The following is a 23,399-nucleotide window of genomic DNA, read 5'->3' as shown; positions in this document are numbered from 1 at the left end:
CCAACGCCCCCCCGGCCCGGCCCGGCTCGGCTGGGGGAGGAGGAGGAGCGAAGGGGAAGATGGGGTCCGCTCGACACCCGCCGGCCCCCGGGAGCGCTGGCGAGCGCAGCCTGCCCCGCTACTTACACGCTCCCCCGCCTCCCGGCGCTGCCGCTGCTACCGCCCGGCGGCCGCCTTCTCCCCTCTTTCGCTCCTCGTCTTCACCGACAAGACAATATGGCGCCGGCTGGCGCTCACCCGGAACTAAAACGCGTCACGGCGGCGACCCTTGCCTGCGACACGCGAACGCCTCCCGCCGCCATCTTTGTTAAGGGCAGGCGGGAGGGTTCAGGCTGGATATTAGGAAAAATTTTTTCACTGAAAGGGTTATCAGACATTGGAATGGGCTGCTCAGGGATGTGGTTGAGGCACCATCCCTGGAGGTGTTCAAAAGACGGGTTGATGTAGTGCTGGGAGGTATGGTTTAGTGATGATGCTCCTTGTTTGTTGTGTGGGTGTCTATTTTTGTCAGTTAGGTTGACGGTTGGACAAAATGATCTCTAAGGTCCCTTCCAATCTAGAAGCTTCTGTGATTCTGTGATTCTGAGCTCGGCCTCTGCGGGTCAGTGCAGGCCGTGGAGTGTGATGGCAGGCCCCACTGTGGGGCCGACAGGGAGGAGCGCACAAAGTTGCCCCCTGAGGTGGATGTAGCTCCAGGCAGTCATGCCGCACGGGGATCTATAAGTCACTTATACGTTGTGGAGCTGCGGGGTGTCAGGGTTCTAAGTCAGTTGGGTCAGTGTGTGCACAGCTGGAGCCGCCATGGAGCAGGGCGATTCTTTTAAGTGGTTTATTCAGAACGCCCAAATTAACTTTTCAAGTTCCCGTGAGATTTGCCTTGAAGTTATCACCGTGTATTGACGCATGAAGATCAACCAGAATCATCCGTGGTTAAGTAGCTCTTCTTGCCGGGGCGCTGGGGCTGGTTCCAGAGACACGGACTCGGTCGCTCTGTTTCATTGTGGAAGAGAGCTTTCCATGAGGCAGCACATTGCTTACCCCTGCCATCACTTCCCTGCCAGCCTCCTGCATCATCTGCTGTACATGCCTGAACCGTCTGTCATCTCTTCCATCATCGCATACAGTAACACTCATACCCACAGAGTCACAGAACAACTTACATAAATCTATAGCAAATCGAAAGCTTGGAGAGACTTGTGCTTTCCTTCATGTAGTGCTTTCCTTGTAAGATTTGTTGGTGCAACTTACACCACATATTACTGCTCACTGAAGCGCTCTAGACTTCTGAATATGGATATGTTCCTGTGCTCTGGGTGGACCTGCTCTGGCAGGGGCGTTGGACTAGATGATCTCCAGAGGTCCCGTCCAACCCCATGTGATGCTGTGATTCTGCCTTTTGTGTCGCAGTGGCTGGACCAAGGATGCTTCCCATGGACAGAAGTGTTTTGGAAGATTTAACTCTGTCCAGCGTCTACTGATGCACAGCTGGAACCCTGGAGTGGTACTTATGGATGTGCAAGCTTTAAGCTGCTTTGGCAGGGGGGTTGGACTAAATGATCTCCAGAGGTCCCTTCCAACCCCATATCATTCTGTGATTCTCTCTTCACTTCACTCAGAGCTCTTCCAAGAGCAGCGAAATTGTGACACAAGACAAATGGAAAAAATATTCTTTCTTTAGTTGAGAAAGGAAAAAAAAAAAAAAGGGAAGCTTTGCAAACTCAATTGTACAACACAGCGCTTATATTTAAACAATACAGTTTTCCAAATGGTTGGATGTTTTATTGATACATTTATCAAATAATATATTCCATAGATGTTAAGACAAAATGAATAGAAGATAAATGGCAGCTTTATTTTGAGAAACTTGTTAAAGCGTCTAGGATAGGTTGGAAAACTGATCAGACTTTCATTTGTTTTTTTTTAAATGCAGTCTGTGTTTAAGGCCCTGTTTAGTTAGTAATATTTGGAATAAAAAATCTACAAATGAAGCGTGCAATGTATCTGTACCATAGTGAAATTATAAAAATATTATTATTTAAATAGCTGCAGACTATGTGTTCAAACAGATGAAAAAAGTACATGAATGAAAACAAAACAAAACGGTTAACATGCTTGAAGCTCACAAGTATTTCTAGCTTAGCAACGGTGGTTTTTTGATTACTTGGATTGTCTTTTGTGTAAGTGCAAGCACATATGAACATATCAGGGATTATTGCCATGCGTAAGTGACAGCAGAATCAGAACTCAGCTTTGTGAAATGGCTAAATAGGGAACAGCTGCCGCTGATGTGGTGGTTTCATTACAGAGTTCGCTGTAACGATCCCCAGGTTACACAGCTCACCCCAAACAGCTAACCTAGCAAAGCAATAAGTGTTAAGAAGACATAAAACTACTCAAAATAAATGCTTTTCTATTCTCTTTTAAATGCAGTACTGCACCTTTGTATCTTGTACTAGAAAAATACTGGAAGCTGCAATAGATAAAATAAACATTCTCAACACTTAAAATAGTTTTTCTACTAATATCAATGAAGACAGAATTATTTATAACTTTTTATAAACGGAATGTTGACCAAGTAGTCTTAAAGTAGTTACAATGCACTGCAGTTGTTTTATTGTAACAAATAAATTCACTTGGACTTTTTATATGATGTTGTGCAAAGGAAGTGTTTTGACTTGAACTAACAGGCTTCTGCCCAAAAATCTATTTTATAATCTCAGTTCACCAAAAAAGTAGATTTTGAATAATTTTGAATAGGTACAAACAGCTAAAGCAGCTGACAAAATGACATCCTAAGACACAGTAAGTAGATACAGAAGCAAAACCAACCCACCCTAAAATAATTAGAATGAAATGGTTTTATTATTAGCGGCATTTCTTCCATGTAAAGGTCTAAATATTTGTACAGATGCACAAATGTGTACAGGGCACAACAAAAAAAAAGTTTCCAGCTGATGAAAACTGAGGAATATCAATTTTTTGTTTAATCAGGGCTGCTGTGAAGCTGCTTCGTGAAGTATGCCACCACTTTTTAATTAAAATTGGGCTTGCTAATTTTTGCTAACATAAGAAATTGTATTCAAACGCTTTCTTTGTTCCCATTTTAATAAATCTTAAAGTTTCTCCTCAAGAAGTTATTCCTTTCCACATCTGAGCTTGTTACTAATATGTTCAACTAAGATCTTTATAATGGATTGAGAGCGTAGGTGCATTAATGTCACGTCTATGTATGACTTGGTGTGTGTCAGTATAAAAAGCAGTGCAAAGAGAAGCAAATGATGAAGTTAAGGACATTTCAGCCTTTTAATGGATTTATAAACCACTCTCACCTGCTACCACTGTCCCTGTACAACAGTCCCTCCTGCCTGTAAAACACATACCTCAGTGGTCTGAGCAAATGCAACTATGGCAGGTCTTGCTGTTTTCCTACGTAGAGGAGTGAATGCAGGTGGGGTGAAGGTCTGAAACAGAACTAGAGAATAGGAAAGTCGTGCAAGTCGGTGTGACAACACGTGGCAGAGAGAGTGGCTGGGATAGCACGCTTTTTCACCAAAAAAACATTTCCCTACATAAATAGTAAGCAGAAATAAACACAGTCTTTTCTCTATGAAAGAGCAAGTTGGACAGGACGGAACTGTTAAGAAAGTTAATTTGTATTTAAGTAACTGCTTATTAAAGAAACGAATTAACACAGAGTTTCAGATTTTGACCTTAAAATGTACCTATTACTCTCTGGGTTGGAAATGAAAAATGGGAAGAGAAGGGACAACTCAAAGCTGTGCAGTCAAACTGGGTACAGGAACAGGTTCTGCCACGAGGCCACGCGCTGTCCTCCACGGTGACAAAGGGAAGGCCAGACGTGTATCGGAGGGCAAAAGTCATCATTTACTGTCCAACTCACACACACAGTGCAAAAATAATTTATAGTTTATTACTCCTGTGAGAAAAGTATCCAGGAACAGATAAACAAATTCATGTTTAGAAGCAGAAGTAACAGAATTGCCCGGTTACACGTAAACCCCGTAGGTACTCATACACAAGCTTACACGCTGTACGTCGTCATCGTTATGAAGTTGAAAATTTACTAAATACAGAAGTATTTGCAATTCTCTTTCCTAGTAGGTAAAATGACAATATATATTGACAGATTTATGGTGTGCATATATATATCTATACCTCAGAGGATATACGTATGCACACTGAGTATATATTTATATTAAAAGAGGAGTACATTGCTATACCAGTGCCAGTTGGAGACGGCTGAGGGGGGACTGGGGACTGAAGATCCACTGTCTCTCTGTGGGAGCCCCCATCTCCCAGGCTATTCCCTGCTCTGTTGGGAAAAGGCACCTCAGCAACCCCCAGCTGCTGTTACTCAAACGCTCTGGAAGTGCTGTGCTCTCCAACCACTACGCCTGGAAGTGGCATGATTTGTACAGGTTCTTCTCTGCAGAAATCCTGAATAGCTGACATCCAGCCCAGCAGCAGGAAGGATCCAGACTAGACCCCAAAAAGTTGAAATACTTGATATTCTTACTGTACACCAGCAAATCCAGGCACTTAACGCTATCAGCATTTTTATTCTCAACTGTTCTAGAACAACAGGTGAAAGCTTATTAAAATCAAGAGCAAACTTTTCCATAGACCTCAGTAGGATAGGACGTCATCTTACATTCTAACGGTACTGTATTTTAATGAATCCAGGAATTTTACATGTTTGGCAAAGTGCATACTTTAAGAGAACCATTCAGGTATTTATATAATCGCGTGACTGAACTTCAGAGTCGACATACGATAAATTCTCTACAAGATAAAGGCACAATATTTACAGGTACTCTTACCACTGCAGCTTTAAATAAGATAAACTAAATAACCACTATCATCTTTTAAATTAAACTGTGGAGAATTATAGTAATAGTCTTTCATAAAAAAGTAGATATGCTTGTGCATTTAGTACTCTTGATTCTGGAACCATCTGAACGTGGGCATCACTAACATACACCCACTGTCCTCCTGATGCTCCCATGGCTTCCTTTAAACCTGAAATGCAAAAGCAAAAGGAGTTGTTTCTTGTCCCTCACATCATCATCAAACAACTACAGTGGATATTTAAAAAAGCAAGAGAAGCTTCTAACCCACAAGAATAACTCGTGACTTAGATGCAGTCTAGTATTTGTAGTTTGAAATTTACATGTCAAAGAGTTCTGTAAGAGAAACTGGTGGAAGACAATGCTTAAAACTGTATGCAGCCATTGCTTTTTTCTTATTTTTTCAAATAGCCCAGACATTTCAAGTACAGCTCCCTGAGTTCTAATAGTAAGTTACACCAGTGCACAACTGGTCCTGACATAGAAATAAAACAGTATTTCAACAGCTGACCAGTATGAAATGAAAAAGACAAAAAGATCGAATCTGTTCTAACAATTATTGCAAGGGAACCACAAGACTGAGGGAGACTTCCTTTTCGCAAATAATATTAAAAAGCTGGAAATAATAATATTAAAAGCTGGAAAATGAGCTTCAAATGCAAAAGGATACTACAGAGGACAGACGGGACAGTGCTTGGTTCTCACTCCTTCCATGAAGGGAAACAGTAAATATATTTATCTTACTCTGCCAGCTCAACATTCTTGCTTCCACAAATCATTCACAAACAGATTGTATCCTAGAATCTTATTTCATTCTGCATATCCAAAACCTAGTCATAAGAACTAGTGTGCTGTTCTCAAAATACCAACGGAAACCCTACAGCAAACCTCATACTCTCCATGAAAAAGTTTCTTACCCTTCACATTAACCCAGAGTATTCCAGATTTTTAAAAATTTTCCAATCCTAATATAGATAAAATGCTCAAACATATGGAAAGTTGAATTTAAATTGTCATGGATTTGGCTCCTGTATTAGAACATTTTCAAATACCAAATATGCCAAATAATTATATTTTAACAGGTGCAGCTATTCATCTGGGCATATTATTTTAACTAGGAAAGAGAGAAGAGTTTTCCACTAATTCTGTTTAATAATGGGACCAAAATTCCATTATTCACTCAGCTCTACATGGGGTTAACACAGAAGTAGGTCATGTACGGGGTGTAACAGATTAAAAAAAGAATTGATTTATGCAGCCCTAAAAATAACAGAATATTCTGAGCTAAAATAGTTACTTGCTACAAATCCCCTTAAGGATAGGGAGCTGTGGCCAGTGGTTGCTTTTGGTTTTAATCCCAGAGAAAGGAGGCTCTGTTTGTACATACCCAGAACGCTTTTAGTGGCAGAAATATGCTCTAGCAATTTCTTGGAGGGTGTCCTGACTTTCACATACGCTGCATAATGACCACCTCGCATGGACCCGCTGTGCTCCACTATTCCATACAGGCTGTACAGCACTCTTGCACCATCCGTCACGTTCTGCAGCCCCAGAAACACAGAAAACACAGAGAAATTATTTCACAGTGAGTTTTACAGATACCTTAACTAGCTTACAACAGCTTTTCAACTAGCTTTTACCTTAAAAGAAGCAACCAGACATCTACAGCATTTCCAATGGCGAAATACATCTATTAAAAATACTCAGGAGTCTATGAATTGAATTAGTTACCATGGAAGCAGCAATACTTGTCCTTAATGCTGTTAGATACACTAACACCAGCAGGGCACCATAGCTTAATGAGTACTAGTTAACATCTGTGATAGTCTTGATGCGAATGGAAGTTCAATGAGTTACAATTCTGGTCTCAGGATACTATTTGAAAACATTCACTCTATAATTTCTCTTGGAAAGGAAGGAACAGTAATCATCCTCATCATCATCCTCATCATCATCAATCCAGTTTAACTTGTGCTCAGGACAACAACTTTTGAAGTACAATAAAAATAAATATTTGAAATTGGTACCTTACAAGATGCAGAACAAAATGGTGCTAAGTCTAAAATCAGTGGGAAATCCACATGCCTATTTACTTTCCGTAGACTCAAACCAGCCTTCAAAAGAAAAGAAAAGAAAAAAAAAGGCTGTAAATGAAATATTTTTATTAGGATGCTTTTTAGAGCTAAGGTGCATTGCTATACCATTAAAAGACACCAAACCCAAGAATAAGATGGAAACTGATTTAAACATTCTTTGTTATTTTTTCAATACAGTGTCTGCTACACATAAGCATGATGGACACGTGAGAGGTTTCCCTGGATACTGCCTAAATGCGCTCTTGAAGGTAACAGTCAGTCAAAAAAAAATAAGCCTGTTTCCAATAGTGGTTCTACCAGTTCCCCATATAAAAAGCAAATATTGGTATGCACAATGACACTTAAAAGAATTGCTTGTCCACCAGCGAGGCAGAGAGACACACAAGAGGGTTTTAGCCTTTTACCTGGTGGAATCTTTTCAGATGGAGAACAAGAACAGCAGGAACTGAAGAAATCAGCAGCTGTTTCCGAGCATTTGTGTAGACACCGTCCATTTTCTTTTCTGTATTTATGAATATCAAAATAATATGTAAAGTGGGGCAGTCACACAGAATTTGAGTCTTTTTTAAACATCTGATAGAAACAGATCTATGTTGCAGTGAATTTGTACATGTTGTATAAAATCCAAGGGAAATTTTGTGGAGCAACGCAAAATTTTTCTCTCATTTTTCTTGTTTTTAAGAAACATCATCTGCTACATCTGAGCGTTACTTTAACCTGTCCTACACAAATCAGATCAAAAGTTGGAAGCCTGTACACTATCTAGGTCAGCTTGCAGGCTGAGATACCTACACTGTCCCTTACTATAGCACCCAACTTCCCTGTTAAAGCCATTTCACCTGAAATAAATGATCAAGAAAGGGAAGGCACGGGTCTCTTCATCCGTGCTGATGTCCTACCCGCTAAGATAGAGATTAATTTTACATTCTTCAGTTCTTTCTGAATGGCTAGATACTTTGTGCTTATTTAAGAAAAAGGCCTGAGGGGGGGTGTCTACTTTAGGATGCCCCACACTCTGCTGGCACCAGCACCCAGGCCTGGGAAATGTGGCCTCTCATCCCCCCCACGGTGCAGAGGGAACTCAATCTGGGCCTCTGACCAAAACCAGCTCCGTGGCTAGCTCCACAGTAAAAGCACTTCCTTCACTGAATAATTCATGAATTTACTGGGTTTACACATGTCCAAAGAAAATGTTTCATTTGAGGCAGAATGGAGCATTTCAAGTAAAAGTAGGTGACTTCTTACATTTTTTGTTTTAGAAGGAAAAAAACCCATAGTGATTAATTATGAATTGATTTTCCCTCTCCATTTTTCACTAGGCCCATGGAAGCAAAATATTATTTATATAGCGCTTACACTCAGTCCAATCATGATAAATAAATTACTATAAAATATTTTTGATTAATTTTTCTGAATTATCCATGCTTAACTTTTATCTCTCCAGATATCTATAAACGCACAGCAAACAGGCAATTTTTTGTTACTCTACGACTTCTCTTTGTATTTTATTTACAAATAATCAGAAGGGCTTATATTTTTTTATCTTTCTGAATTACTACACATTTTAAAAAATCCTCCAGTCCTTTTTAAAAGTTTATTTTTCATTATATTTAAATTGTTTTTCTTACTCAGTGACCCCTAATGGTCTGCTTGGGCTATACAAACATCAAGCAAAACATGGTCACAAGAAGGCAATTCTCTTTCATCTCCATTCTTACAAGTCTTTGTAGTTTTTTCTTCCTTCTTCTTTACAAGTGTCTTTTTTTTTTGCCCCTCTGACATACTTAATTACATGCCGTCCCCCAGTATATAAGTTGTTAGAGCTCAATATTATATGTTATATATTTATTTCAAAGGTTCTGGGATTGTAAAGAACAGAAACAGCAGCAAAGATTAGTATCAAATGATGAGCCTATTCAGTTTGTGGTCATCTTTAAATTACTTATCTTGGATAAAATAAAAGAAAAGATGCAAAATAATTCTAAGTTACACCTACGATTACATTCTAATATAAAATTTAGTCTTGATGCCTTCGCAGGATGAAGTTTTATTATAAGCAAGCTCTGCTTGGGGAGACATTTTCTATTTATCCACAAGGGGGAAGCTCATGCTGGCACAATGAAACACAGGTGCTGAGAGGCAATTTTGTTGTGTCAGGATTGATACAAGCACTTTACCTGTGGAGTTGGTTTTCTTCTGATACTTCTGTTTCCTTTCTGTGCAGCTCTCGCATAAAAGCTTGTTGTTCCCCATCAGGAGCTCTACAGAGGTGAACTGGTAAAGGCAGGACTGAACAGAACACTCCTTTGAGCTAGTTATGTAGCTTTGGGAAAGCGTCTGGAAAGCGTTTTGAGGGTTTTGGGACAGTGGGGATTTGTCTACCGAGAAGACGGAATTGTTGGATAAACCTAACGCCGGGTCCCCGCGGCTCATTTTTTTCTCTTCCTTTATAGTATCGCAGAAGCTGAGTTTGGACATGGCACTGGAAATCACCTCGTCGTTCCCCTCGCTGGGTTTGTTGTGCGGTGTTTTGGCATTTACGTGGTTGCTGTGCAAACCAGACACGTTGCTGGAGGGGCTGAGAGCTGTGTGCTTCGAGGCACTTTCACTTTCTGAGGCTTCACTGTCTGCGTCGAAGCTGCTCTCGGAGCGGGTGGCTTCCTTCTCGCTGCCCTCTGTCTGGCTGCCGTTCACAGCCCAGTCAGCACCTGTGTCTTTGGAGCAGGGGATGCCAGAGCTACCTTCCACCTCCAGCTTTTTGTTTTTTTCCTGCATGATAACGGGGCTTTGTTCTTCTTCATGAGAGGAGGCTTTTCTGGCAAGCCGTCTCTCCTGGTTCAACTGATTCTGTAAATCATGGCATTGTTAGTTCAGTAATACAGGGGAGAAACAGAAAACAGATCTGTGATCTAAGATAGCTTTTGAAACGTAACAAATTCAAATTAAATCTATTAATTGATATTCTCCACCTCTCATACGGTTAAGCTAGTTGATCTCCTTAAGATCTTTTTAAACCGATTTAGGATTAGAAACGTACACCCCAGTCAGCTAAGAGCATTATACTTACTGTGAGATCAATACTTCCCACAACTAATTACATTCACTTTGTGACAGCTGGGGATGGCACATCTGAAGTGGTATTCTCTTAATCTAACTTAAGCTTCTAAAAGGTTCTCGAGTTTAAGCTAGTCCCCTAAACTCCCATCAGAGGCCTGAGCCAATGAGCACCTCCAGAGAAAAATTCAACTCACCTTGTCGGTGCTTGTCTTAGAATTAAATGAAACATCCCTACTCAAGTTCTTGCTTAAAGTTTAAAACTCAGTCCAAATGAAGATCACATGAATGACAAAATATTCCTGAATATTTTCTTAATCAGGGCTTAAACCTACACTAAATATATGACTTCATAATTCAAGTCCTTAAACTTTTAAGTGAGCAGTTTAGAAAAAAAAAAATATAAAATCCCAATAAAAGTCATTAGAAATCCCCCAAACTGTTTTCCATTAGGACCATTTCTTGCCTCAGTTAAGCGTGTTTTATAAATAGAGAAGAGGGAGAAGAACTTGTCTGAAATGATGGCTAGTGTTCAGGGGTACTGTGCAAACAGCAGTCACAAAATTATTAAAATTGTGAAGGTCCCCATTTCAGGAGAAAAGCCCAAAAAGGAGCATTCAGGTTCTCCATTGCCTACAAAACCACCCACGGGACACCCTCCCTTTTCCCAAGTGAACTTAGAAACCCATGAACTGAAGTCACAGAACATCAACAAACACTGACTGATTTCAAGGATTGTTTGATTTGGATTAGAAGCTTTCCTTCAGAACAGATATATTACACTGAAAATAATTTTAGAGAAAGAGAGACTAAAATAGTGATAAATCCATGTCTGAAAAGATGGAGGGGGAGTGGAGAATCACAAAGCCTCACCAATTAGACAGACACACTTCATAGGTCACTTTATTCGTTCTTGTTGAAAGCAGAGCTGTTGCTTCCCTTCGTCTGCCTAATCTAGTTTATTGAATCCATACTATATTTTATTTCATTATTTTGAAAACGTTTCAGTAATTGTGTTTTATGTATCAGTATTAACACTGTTATTAAGATTCTAATTGGCCACATAACCCTCTATGGATAATAAGGCTTATTAAAAACCAGGATGTTGATAGTGACAGTATATGACATACGATGTCATTTATATGACAATAATGACAATGAGAGCCTTCGCCACATTTCACTAACAATAATATATGTGCACAGTAAGTATTACAGATTTCTTTTAATCTCTAGACACTAATACATACAAATAATTGCTTCTGTGAGGCTGGAATATTTGCAGAGCCCTGTTGCTACCATTGGGAAGAACCGTATTAGGAGGCTGCACTGGAGAGGGGCTGAATCGAGCCCCCCGGCCCCAGGGCTGCTGAAGGCCAAGTGGATCATGGAAACCCTGCTCTCCATGTCCCAGAGTCCCTCCTGGCCGGGCTATTTCTGTTGTACCCACTGCCAGCTAATCCCTGGGACGGCACTAGGGCAGACCCACCTGCTCTCTGAGCCAGCATTTACAGCTCCTGTGATTGCAAACAGGGACAAACTACGAGGGTCCCAAAAGAAAAGCAGTCAAAAAACCCAAAAGAAACATGAACTGAAACTAACTTGCAGATTTAATTATATTTCTTTCCTTACAAACGAAACCCTGTAAACTAAAACCTAAATGGTTCCCAATGACTGTCTAAATTACTTCAGAGACATGGTTTAGTGATGGTTTTTTATCAGTTAGGTTGATGGTTGGACTAGATGATCTTAAAGGTCCCTTCCAACCTAGACAATTCTATGATTCTATGGCTGCCCTTTCTCACACTTCTAATAATGACCTAAATATTTTAAAACAAGTCACTGTCAGCTATATGTATACAAAAAGACCCCCCATTGATAGATGTCAAAATTCCCAACCCTGCAACCCTAGAAACTTCAGAATAAACTCAAGGTGACTGGTTAGTCCGAATATTTAAGTTCTTACCTTATCTTTTGTTAAAGTGTGTTTCTTGACAATTTTGGGTTGATTATTCAGTGTAGGGATAGAAGAACAGTTATACTGAGCAAGATCTGCCTCTTGTACACTTTTACCTTTACCTGTTCTTCCCAAAGGCACAGGTTTTGCAACCTAAGAAATTAGACAGGAAATTAGGCAAGGAAATATGCCAATTTTGTATTCCTTTGCAACTTACAGAAAAAGTCAATGTAGATGGGTTTTTTTTCCTTTACTTTAGAAAATAGTAACCTACATAAATCCAATTAACTGGCCACTGAATTGCAGTATAAGACTACTTTCTAATTTTACCATGAACACACTGTCAACACCTTTGAAGTATCAACTGAGAGCCACAAGAAATAGGAATGATACAGAATTCCTGTAGAGAATACAGACCAATTAACCTATTCTAGTATTGTATAAACACGTGCGGAGCTGTACGAGATATGAATTTATCAAAGGGGACATAGCTCCCCAGAAGTCAGTCTCTCAGGCAGCCCACCCCCTTAAGATGGGACGAAGGAGATGGTGCACATCCTCCATCACGTTATTGACAGCAGCGTGAAAGAGATGACCATAAAGTAAGGCACAAAACTGGTGTTTGGAGACAAGCACATTTTATACAGGATTAAATATTACATTAAATACTCTCCCTTAAATAGACATGAATGTATGCAAGATAGGGGAAGAACTACTCCCAACCCACCCCCCCTCTGCTCTCAAATGAAAACCCCAAGTCCTGCAAGACCAGAGTGTACACATTCAAAGGAACACAGTTCCTCTGCAGCTAACAGAGGCCTTCTGCAAAATGCCGAAAACACCAGAATAAATGTATTCAAAGTCTATCCATCTTTACACTGTCTCATCCCATAGGTACACTTCAGCCCGAGGGACTCAGCTTCTCTAGATGCAAATAGGTGAGAATCTAACTTTCTGGACCTTAAAAAAAAATTTATAATAATTCTATTCATATAAACATATCCTAAAAATACTACTAAATCAAGCTAATCTTAGACCCACATATACTGTAAATTACAATGCCCAGTTGTTCCAAGTTTGAACTAATTTAAAAATCTATGCACTTACAACATTGTATGTCTCTCTCTCTCTCTATATATATATATAAATAAAATTAAATAATGAACAGATGTATGATGGTAGAAGTATTCATAGACACGCATACATTTTCAGGCTTCAAATTAAAACTCTTGTGTATATCCATAAACATCTTCATAAAGGTATGTAAAAAAAATCCACTGGAAGCAATAGTTATTTAGTACATATTCTGTTTCTTACCCTCTCCTCTATTATAGGAAGTGAAAGATCAATGAAAGGTTCTTTTACTGTTGAAATCTTGAAGAAAAAGAGAAAATGCATATTAAAAGCAAAGAGGAATATATGGGTTTAGCACATAGCCCCCTTTTTTAAATCAAATCGTTATCAGAAACTATACAAAAAAGCTAATTAGTTACAAGATGTAGCAAAATACAATGAAGAACTTCCCAGAAACTTTTTTTTTTTTTTCCAGATTTTAAGTTAGTTCTGATTTTCTTTCTAACACTGCACGAATTTCATCATACGGACATAAAGGGCAAAGCCATTCATCTGGGCACGAACTGGACCTGAACGCAGGTTGCGGTGCTCAGTTTCTCTGAGCTCCTGACAGATTTTCAAGTCATGTGGGCCTTCCAGATGGTGGTACAGTTCTGCAGAAAGCAAACCTGTAGAGTTTCCTGACCTGGGACAACTTCTGCGCAGGCGTCTGACCACGTACACTGTTAAGCAGCAAGGACTGGTTAATGACGGTTAGATGACAGGTTCTAACCTGACGCTCTCAGAAAAGATTAAGTCAGGCTTACTGGTTACAGCCAAAAGCCTCATTAGAAAATTTCAAGCCATAACATACACTAGTAATTGTTAAAATAAATCCAATTACTGGGGAAAAGGGGATTGGAAAGTACCCAACTTTCTTTTCTGTCCTGAAGTTTTGTTTTGCCATCTATAAGCCATACAAAATCTAAGCTGAAACTGGAAATATCTGGCAAATCATACCTAAAAGACATTCTCTCTCAGCACTTTCCATCTGCCTTTATGACTAGAACGTCTTGTCCAAGCCTGTTCCTTAAGCTCTCTCTCTTGTCGTCACCAAATTCCTTCCAAAACTGACTTATCTTACCTCTGGGAAGATTGAAAAACAAGGCCTTAAAAAAATATATAAATATCATGTTGTACATGTAAGTTACTAAACACAATCATGCCCTCAATCACTGTCATCGTTGCCCTTTCTCTTACACCTGGGACCCTGTCCTTCCACCTGCGACATTTAATATGGACTGTAGGCTTATTTTTACCTCTTGTGCAGGGACTCAGCGTGGTTTAGGTTCCAGTAAAGCAATTAATGAGAACAAAAAACTATTGTAACTCTGATGACTGACTCCCTGACGAGCCACGTCCAAACAGGGGTTCCTCTACAGACTGAGTTTGCATGAACAAACACTAGTAAAAATATCTTTGTCGACTCAAGCAAAGGGAAGTGAATGCTAAGCTCTTCCTCAAAGGGCTTCAGCTGGCAAATTCCTGAGCCCTCTGCAGGCAGAATATAAGAATCCAGCAAAAATAAATGGGACACACAAAATGCATACAACTTCTATTTCGTATAGAGTCAAAGTTCTTCATTGATACTAGTAGCACATTGAAGTGTTATCTGCACATCACACAGAGGGAAGTTTACTTGGCACTGCAGGACTGTGCTTAATTTGTCAGGCTGATTCATTTACTTAATCTCTATAATATGAAATAGAATGTTTTAAACCAAACACAAATGTAACATTCAATTAGAAAAGTCATGCAAATAAGATTTTTCTCTTCCAAAGTTAGAGAAATCATAAGGAACATGGAAAGCATTTATGATGAAATGTCAGTAATATTAATTATGAAAGGAATATGCTGTTCATTAGAGTTATTACGTTAATTATCAAAAACACTTCAATTAAAAAAAAGTAATTTTAGCATTTCCCCACTCATACTAATGCAAAGTAAGTAATTCCCAATTTTCAGGTGTATCCCAGAGGAGTAGGCAGGAGGATTTACGTTTTAAGATAGGTAAGTGTTTCAAAAACATCAAATAAAATTGAGGTGTTACATGAAAGATTATAGAATTTGGAACCTCCAGCCTTAAGCCAGATGTAAAATCAAGCCCAGTACTTGAATCTTTTTTGAATTCAAGGGACCCCTCTTCTTAGGTTTGCGGAGGATAATGCTTTAAAGAAGGAATAAATCATTTTAAATGAGAAACTTTCAATAAAGTCTTGCTTTTACAAACAAACAAACAAGTATAAAATTGGCAATACAATTTTATACTTTCAAGACAACATAATCAAACCAGTATGTGATCTATTCCACATCAAACCAAATTCCAGAATACCTACATTTTCACATTCCTCACACATGACAGTGCTAGTCAATTCACCAACAAAGATCCTATCTATGAAGTTCATCTTCACACCCTCTCTTCCATACGCTGAAAAAACATTGCCTTTTTTAAATGTGAAAAATAACAGACCCAATGCCACACTATAAGTACAACAAAATTCTAAGATTTATTGTGAAAGCACAATTTTAAACATATTCAAAACATTTTGAACACAATACAATAATACATCATATACTGTATTATCTCAACATTTCAAGATATTTTAGTGATATGATTCCCTTTTATCTTTCCCTTCCCCACCTACTGTAATAGAATAAGAATACTGTATCTCTCAAGCAGAAGCCTTTTAAATATAAGTTCAGTTTTCTTTGGAATACATAATATCATATTGCCTTGATCATTGCTTAATGATTTTTAAGACTTTAATTGAAACAAAATCCCCAAAATTAGCACTTTTGCATAAATACACACATGAATTAATTAAAAAATGCTCATTTTGAAAAAAACGTGCCTTCTTTGGAAACAGCTTCCTATCTTGGTTTACAATCGTATTTAGAGTGCTCGCAGTATTGGCCAGCTGACAGAAATCAGTTTTAGTTATGGAAAGTGGCCTCTCTGAGTGATACAGTGACTGTGGCTACATAACAAACCCGAAGATGCAGCAAACTATTTTAGAAAACAAAATTAAATTCTACCTATTATTACAAGAGGCGTTATTAATACAGGGGAACACTTTATCCTGGATGCAAAGATGCAAAGAGCACATACTAAGCTCTTTATCTTTTATATAGGCACTAGGTGGCACTAGAATAACACATAATTAAAGTCTTGTACTACAGGACTTGGGGATTGGTGCTTGCAATAGTCAAGTTTGAAGAAAATGGTATTTAAAAATCTGTGCATTTTTAGGAGTATTCAATAAAGAGTTGCATACCTTTGACTTTTCTTCTAGTTTCTTCATCTGCTGTCTTAGTAGTTGGGTTATTAAATGCTTTTAAGATACCAGTTTGTATACGCTATAATTAAAAAACAAACAAAACATTTAGAAAGTATTTTAAGTGTGAACGTTCTAAAAAGTATTGATATATGATTAGATTTTATCTACTCGTATTTCCATAAAATAAGCTTAATTTAATATTTTAAAACTACTGTTGTTACAAACAGTACCAAAGCTATATGAGCTTAACTTTGGTAGGTAATCATTGAAAAATTTCCTCCCCTTAAAAAGGGAGCTGTTGTAGAGCACACGAGAGGTTATCAAGAAACTGTAAGATTTTCAGTGAACAAATACTTTCCATTTCTTCCACTGTTGAGGGTGTGGGGGTGGAGAAATGCTTAAGAAAAACGGACTATTACTGTTTGCTAGAATACAAAATACTTGAAGTCAGGTAAGTATCTTCCACTAGCCAGATTTCAATGCCTGTGTTTGGGCAGCATTTTCATTACTTCTGTTTACTTACTAACACCGCGCATTTCAAAGTTATGTCAGAAAACCTTAGGAGAGATACAAAACTTTTTACAAATCCATATAAATGTCATCAATGCTTGCTCAAAAAAATCCTAAAAAATGACATTTTTGAAAGAAGAAAAGTCATACAGGTGAACACAGGGTGTTGCCCCCACTATTTCTCAGCTGTTCCCGAGAGGTGAACCCCCGCAGCAGAACCACAGGGGCTGTCACGAGGGTGGCTCAGCCCAGTCCCTGGTTGGGAAGCTGACCAGGGAGCACGGCAGCCTGCATGATCCCTTCTTCCTGGAAAACACACTGGCTCTCTAATCCAAACACTCTAGTAACCTGTACGGGTCTCTCATGTCAGTGGGCAAACGACATTTACGACGACACATATCACTGAAGTCACACTTAGAGCAAAGCACCATCCTGGAGACAAACAGTGATACCAAACCTTCTGCAAGTAACCCAAACCCTGTGTCCTAACAGGAAAAGAATCATAAATAACTCTTGTTTGCAGGCAGCAGATAACACTTGCAAGCCATGTATTACGCTGCGTCGGAGGTTCGGTTTCCAGTCCAGGCACCCATCAGACCAAGTCATACTCCCACCTCATGAGTATGTGACCTGGCTTGTGAATTAACTCCCGCTGCCCCAAGCTCAGCTTTGTCCATCTTAAAGCCAACAATATACTAAAAGGACTAATCAATAGGTAATTCATGAAGTCGAGCACCATAAATGGGTTTAGGGCCATAAGCAACCCTTTTGTTGGGATTAGCGCGTTGAACCATTTATTTAGGTCAAAGAAAGACATAGTCTTTGAATGGGCAGGGCGCTGGGGACAATGGCAGCAGACATTAATCAATTAGCAGCAGGGTTCAGCCACTTCAGGCCCTGGTGTGAAACCATCTCCGGCCCACATTGCTGGAAACCGCAGACGCTATGTCATCTTCATTGTAGTATTGACAAGCTTTTATCTTAAAAAAACCCCACTTGTATACATACACGCTTTCTAACTTTTTTCAGCAGGGACAGGGAAAAAAGTTCAATGCTGGTGTCGGGCACAAGGTACAAAACCACAGAGAGGAGGCAAAAGCATAATGAGGTTTTTTGTTAGTTCCTATAAATAGTGCCATGTTATGTATCAGACATATTTCTCATCAAAACCCTTCAGGTTTAAAAAACCAACCTAATCCTGGTAGGGACAGGGAAGCAGGGACAGCCATTTTTGGCTCTCCCACAGGCTGTTCCCTCTCTAAGAATACAAGTGGTGTGAAAGAGGAAGGTTAGTGGCTGTCACCCCTGCCACGGGCTGTGGTGGCAGACAGGTCCCCAGCCAGAGCTGGAATGGTGGGGAGGCCACAGGGCAGCTGCCGGGCTCCTGCGGGGTCACCACGGGCCTGATGTTCACCATTTGTCACACCACCTACAGACCTGAAACATAGGCTAATCAAATAAAATTTAAAAAAAAAAAAAAAGACTGAGAGCTTTTACTAGTACTGTCTGTGGTGGAGTTGCCTGAGGTGATATAGACATGTTTGTAGAGAGCTGGGGTTGTTCAGCCCGGAGAAGAGAAGGCTCTGCGGAGAACTTATACAGGCCTTCCAGTACCTAAAGGGGGCTACAGGAGAGATGGGGAGGGACTCTTTATCAGGAGGGATAGGATTAGGGGTAATGGTTTTAAACTGAAAGAGGGGAGATTTACATTAGACATTAGAATGAAATTTTTCACTATGAGGCCGTGAGGCACTGGAACAGGTTGCCCAGAGAAGCTGTGGATGCCCCATCCCTGCAAGTGTTCAAGGCCAGGCTGGATGGAGCTTTGAGCAACCTGGTCTGGTGGGAGGTGTCTCTGCCCATGGCAGGGGGCCCTAGATGATCTTTAAGGTCCCTTCCAACTTAAACTGCTCTATGATTCTGTGTCAGTGCACCATTACTGCAATTACAGGCCAGAGCGAGAGCAACCTCTCCCTGCCTGGTGATGGGGGCAGCAGAAATACTGCCCAAAAGGTCACTTAAAATTCTCACCACCTTCCATTACTCTTGCAGTAGCTACTGTAGCTGTCACCACTTGCTAATAAAATACTATTTGAAAGGCAAATACAAACGCAGGTTCTCATAAAGATAGCACATTCACTGGTGAAACTGGTGATTGACTTGAGGGGAAAGCACAATTACCCACTGGAGAAGTTGCTCAGTGTATGGTTTCCACATTTTATTACATGAAAATTAACAAACAACAAAATAAAGTCTCCCTCTACTAAAACAACAAGACAATTTTTTTTTTAACTAAGGTCTGCTGCTTCGGTTGTGTGCCCTGTTCAACACCTTATCTTGTAAGTGTGACAAAGTCAAGGTTTAGTTGTTTCTCCCTGTAGTTCAGTTCTGCTTATGATCAAGGGTACTGCTAAGACAAATATATATTAATATTCTGGTGGGATGGAGATTTGTTCAGCACTAGTCTACTGCCAAGAACTGGGCTCAGAAACAGCTTTATGTCTCATCTCCAGGATAATTCAGCTCAGGATCAAGGCATTCATCACATTGCCGAATAAGAGGGAAGACGAAATACGCTGGTCAGTATGAAATTTAAGGCCCTCCTTTTGATGAGACTTATAAAACACCATTTACCAAAATATCATCTGAAAAGAATGGTCCAAGATTAAATCAGGCAGATGAAATCTGATATGGTCAAAATAGTCTGAGCAAGCAAACACATGCTTCCTTTTGTTCCTCTGCAGGAGGCAGAGATAGCAAAAGAAACACAAGAGAAAGCACACACAGGTTAGGTTGTTTTTTTTACTATAACAGGTTATGTACTTGGCATGTGTGGATGTAGATTTTAAATAATGAAAAGCAACACCTTATTTATAAAACAAGCAGTTCTTCACACTTTCAAGAGATAAAAGAAACTTTATAATATTTTATTTTTGTCCTAATTTTTTCACTTAAATAGATTTCAATGAAAATTATGGGCAGACCCATATGCCCAATGGAAATTATGGGCAGGTTAGGAGCTGCTAATTTCTGTCCCAAAGCTTCACCCTGAAACGCACTTTGTCAGCTACTTCAGAAGCCCTACTTCTAGTTTCTTGACCATCCACAAGTCCTTTTTTTGTCCTTTTATTTGTTAATAAAGGCAAACAATTCAGATTCCCAAAGTTATCATGATCTACTCACCATAATCTTTCTGAAACTGTAACTTTTATTCCAATCAGCAGTTTCAATGTATCAACATGAACATAATAAATCCTCTTTCAAGAAGTCATTATTTTTCTCAAGATAACAAAACAAGCTACTGCTACTTCATTAAGAACATCTCTAAAACCCGGGGAGCATGAAGAACATTGAAAGAAAGCCTAGTTTATTATACAGTCAAGTAAACTCTTTAAAAACCCACACAAAAACGTTACCTTTGTTTCTTCAATTCTCATTGCATCCAACAGATAGTGCAGAAGCTCCTGGCTGTCTTGCTGCTGGAACCCCTTAAATCGAGGAGCCCTATGAAAGAAGCAGTAAGGAATCTAAATTTACATTGGGAGGTTCTTAGTGAGACAAAGTCTACATCAGACTCTTGTTGGATGCCAGGGGTACAAATAGGTGCAATCCCTGCTGGACCTAATGGGGCCTTAGGAAGCTCCTGGTGTGGTTGCAATCACACCAACAAGGCTGCACTTTCATCTGGGTAGCACTTTGACCCTGTTGGGGATGGCCTGACTAAAATACATTTTTGCCAGTACAGTTTCACCCATGCTGGCAGCACTTTGCTGACAGACTACACCAGTACTTCTGTACCACCAAACAGGCCCAATGTCATGCAGGGGATTTTCAAAGTGCCTGACTCCCTTGCTATCTCACCCTTCTCTCTACCAAGAAGATATCTCAAATGCACATAAAGCAGTCTGTATATAGTAAGCCAGAAACAGCACTGTAGTCTGAATTGGGAAATCCAAGCATCCCAGTATCCTCTAAATATCCTATTTTGCAGACATAGATTAGACAGAAATTACTAAAAACACTTATGAATATGTGGATAGATCCTCAAGGTGTTATTCTTACTAAGATAACCCTAGCTAGAAGGCTTCTCATAAACAATTTGGACTTCCAGCTTCCCACAACCCCAAATGAGACTGTGTAAATATTCACTGTTATCATATCTCTATTCACATTAACTACAACTTACTGGCCAAACCATACCTGTCTTTCCAGGCAAGTTACTCTTTAATTATAGTCTTGAACCAATTAATCTAAAATGGGATTTGAAAGGGTGGATTTTTGCATTTCCAGTAATGCCAGCAACTGGCAGCAGTGACTTTCAGGGCACAATGGGAAGAGCACATGGAGGCATAACCACGTGCACCCCTTCCAAAATCTGGCATGGGAGAAAACTGGCTGAGCAGAGCTCAAACAGGTATTTTCTCAAACCGTCAGAGTGGCCAGAAAAACCAATTACTCAATTTTATTACATTCACATTAAGCTAGTTTTCATTTTCAGCACATCGAGTTGTAAATACACATCACTATTTTCTCAAGACACAATAATCAGACTTGTCCAGCCATGCTCTTCAGCTCCTGAAGGTGAGGTTTCCTTCCCACTCATACACTAAAGCTGCTCAGAAATTTGCTCTAAATTGCTTCAGAAATTCATGCCCACGGACAGGAGAAATTAAAAGGAGACCAGAAAATGCATCAGACATGCAACGTGCCTACACGAGTAAGATTTAAAGCTGGGCAAGATGTCGAGATGGCAACTCAGGTCACGGCAGCCCTGGGCTACGGGCAGGGCCGTGATACGAGGGGCTGGAGGCCCTTTGGGATGTAACTGGAGAAGGCTCTAAGGTGGCAAGGCATCTAAGGTCAGTGCCTAAAATTAAGTGGAATAAATCTGGACCTGCATATGCAAAACAACATGTTCACATTCACAAATACGACACTTTCACATTTGTACTTTGTTAGCTAGTTTTTGACACAAAGTTGACAATATCCCTAGTTAAAAAAGATTTCATGCTGCTGCTCTACAGTGATGCTTACCATAAAATCTGCAATCTGCAGAGTGGGGGATTTTTTTTTTTAAGCATTCTTTATAAACTCAAATTTTATTTTTTGCATATGCAGTTGAACCTAAAAAGTTAATTTCAAATCTGTATTAAAAAATTAATTCAAACATGAAATACTCCTCTTAAAAATTAAATAATTTTTGTTTAATATTATTAAGATGCCATTTTTTGCTATTAAAATCAAATGGTTTATTTCCAATTAATTTGATTGTAAGAAACAAATACTGAACCTTTATTTTGGATCCAATAAAACACTCGATATACACTGAAAAAATAAATAACGTGTTTACATGCACGCACAGTTTCACTTTTCAATTTGCTAAAACACTTTTCTCATTGTTTCTTTCATTGAATGGCCAGGAATCTTAAAGAATCTTTTTCTATTTTTTTAACCCAGATGCCAAAAATCAGTTCAATTCTAAGAAACCTACTTAGTTAGCCACAGTATTACCATTAGTCTTATTTATGAGAAATTTCTGGTTTTCCCAAGACAGTGGGAATCACTGGGTATATTCAGCCTATCTCCTCTAAAACACACACATTAAATAGCTTCAGTGTATAGGGAGAAAACAAAATCTTACATTTACACAATCTGGATCCTGGTATTAATAGGAATTTTTGTGGATTTTTTTGGCCACAGAAGCCAGGCCACTGCTTGGTTTTATAGTAAAAAGGAGGAAAAATGAATAATTACTTGACAAAGAAGGAAGCAAAGACTCCATCGCTGTTACAGGAGGGTTTTGTCATTGTACACACGCCTCCCAGAGCCACATCTTCAACACCAATCAGAAAAAAGCCCCACACATACCTTTCCTTACTGTTTATGATCTCCCACTGGTGAATACACAAGAATCATTTCAGATGAAAATTAATTTACTAAACAATATTTCAGGGAAAACAGTTAACCCATGTGTTCCACACCAGTTTATTAGTTTAAATGAAAGGGGGTGGGGAATGAACTCAGCCTTGGAATTTTTTGCTTCTCTTAGTCTTTCACTTGACTAGCACATAGTGCATCTATGAGGACAAGATTATGTGGGCTTCTCTGTGCTTGGAATAAACTCTCTTCCAACCTCACCTAAATCTACATGCTGGAATTCTAATGGAAACAAGGATGATGAAAATGCAACAGCTACCACTTTACAAGTGAAGTGGCAAAGACAGTGAGTTGTAAAGATGCTTTGTAAGGTCTGAGTCAAATATTTTGACTACTAAATGATATCACTGTTAACACTGCTGAACATATAGTTAATCTGTCATTCATGTATAGAGCATACTGAGGAATGTTGTACATATTTCTATAGTTCTGTGGAAAAACATTTCGGATTAGTGCATTTGTTTTTGAGGGGAAGCCATAAAAGAAAACCTAAAAACAAACAAAAAAAGAGGATGGAGGGAATTTCACAACACACAATGCATTTACTGGAAACTCCTTATACTTACAAAGCAGTATTGGGGGGGGGGGG

At 39.3% G+C, this 23,399-nt stretch overlaps 2 protein-coding genes across 5 annotated transcripts in view; both read right to left on the bottom strand.

The window, feature by feature from the left end:
• Nucleotides 1–261, bottom strand: part of PNISR (PNN-interacting serine/arginine-rich protein) — a 27,967-nt gene extending 27,706 nt beyond the window's left edge. For all 3 annotated transcript variants that reach the window (XM_014964520.1, XM_014964518.1, XM_014964519.1), the window contains exon 1: nt 127–261. The gene's annotated coding sequence lies outside the window, so the exon portion shown is untranslated. The remainder of the gene's footprint in view (nt 1–126) is intronic.
• Nucleotides 262–3,909: 3,648 nt separating this feature from the next.
• The window catches only part of USP45 (ubiquitin specific peptidase 45), a 49,670-nt gene continuing 30,180 nt past the window's right edge, over nt 3,910–23,399 (bottom strand). The window contains exons 9-18 of one of the 2 annotated variants that reach the window (XM_014964630.1): nt 20,290–20,377; nt 16,361–16,442; nt 15,422–15,528; nt 13,290–13,346; nt 11,982–12,125; nt 9,142–9,811; nt 7,369–7,466; nt 6,896–6,982; nt 6,256–6,409; nt 3,910–5,040 (exon numbers count right to left, since the gene is read on the bottom strand). In XM_014964630.1, coding sequence (XP_014820116.1) covers nt 4,907–5,040; nt 6,256–6,409; nt 6,896–6,982; nt 7,369–7,466; nt 9,142–9,811; nt 11,982–12,125; nt 13,290–13,346; nt 15,422–15,528; nt 16,361–16,442; nt 20,290–20,377 — 1,621 coding nt within the window. In that variant the 3' untranslated portion in view covers nt 3,910–4,906. The remainder of the gene's footprint in view (nt 5,041–6,255; nt 6,410–6,895; nt 6,983–7,368; nt 7,467–9,141; nt 9,812–11,981; nt 12,126–13,289; nt 13,347–15,421; nt 15,529–16,360; nt 16,443–20,289; nt 20,378–23,399) is intronic. The other variant, XM_014964631.1, reaches the window with a different exon arrangement.

Source organism: Calidris pugnax, unplaced genomic scaffold, assembly GCF_001431845.1.
Source record: "Calidris pugnax isolate Ruff unplaced genomic scaffold, ASM143184v1 scaffold219, whole genome shotgun sequence".
Lineage (NCBI taxonomy): Eukaryota > Metazoa > Chordata > Aves > Charadriiformes > Scolopacidae > Calidris > Calidris pugnax.
The sequence above is the reverse complement of the archived record's forward strand: the minus strand, read 5'-3'. Positions and strand labels throughout refer to the sequence as shown.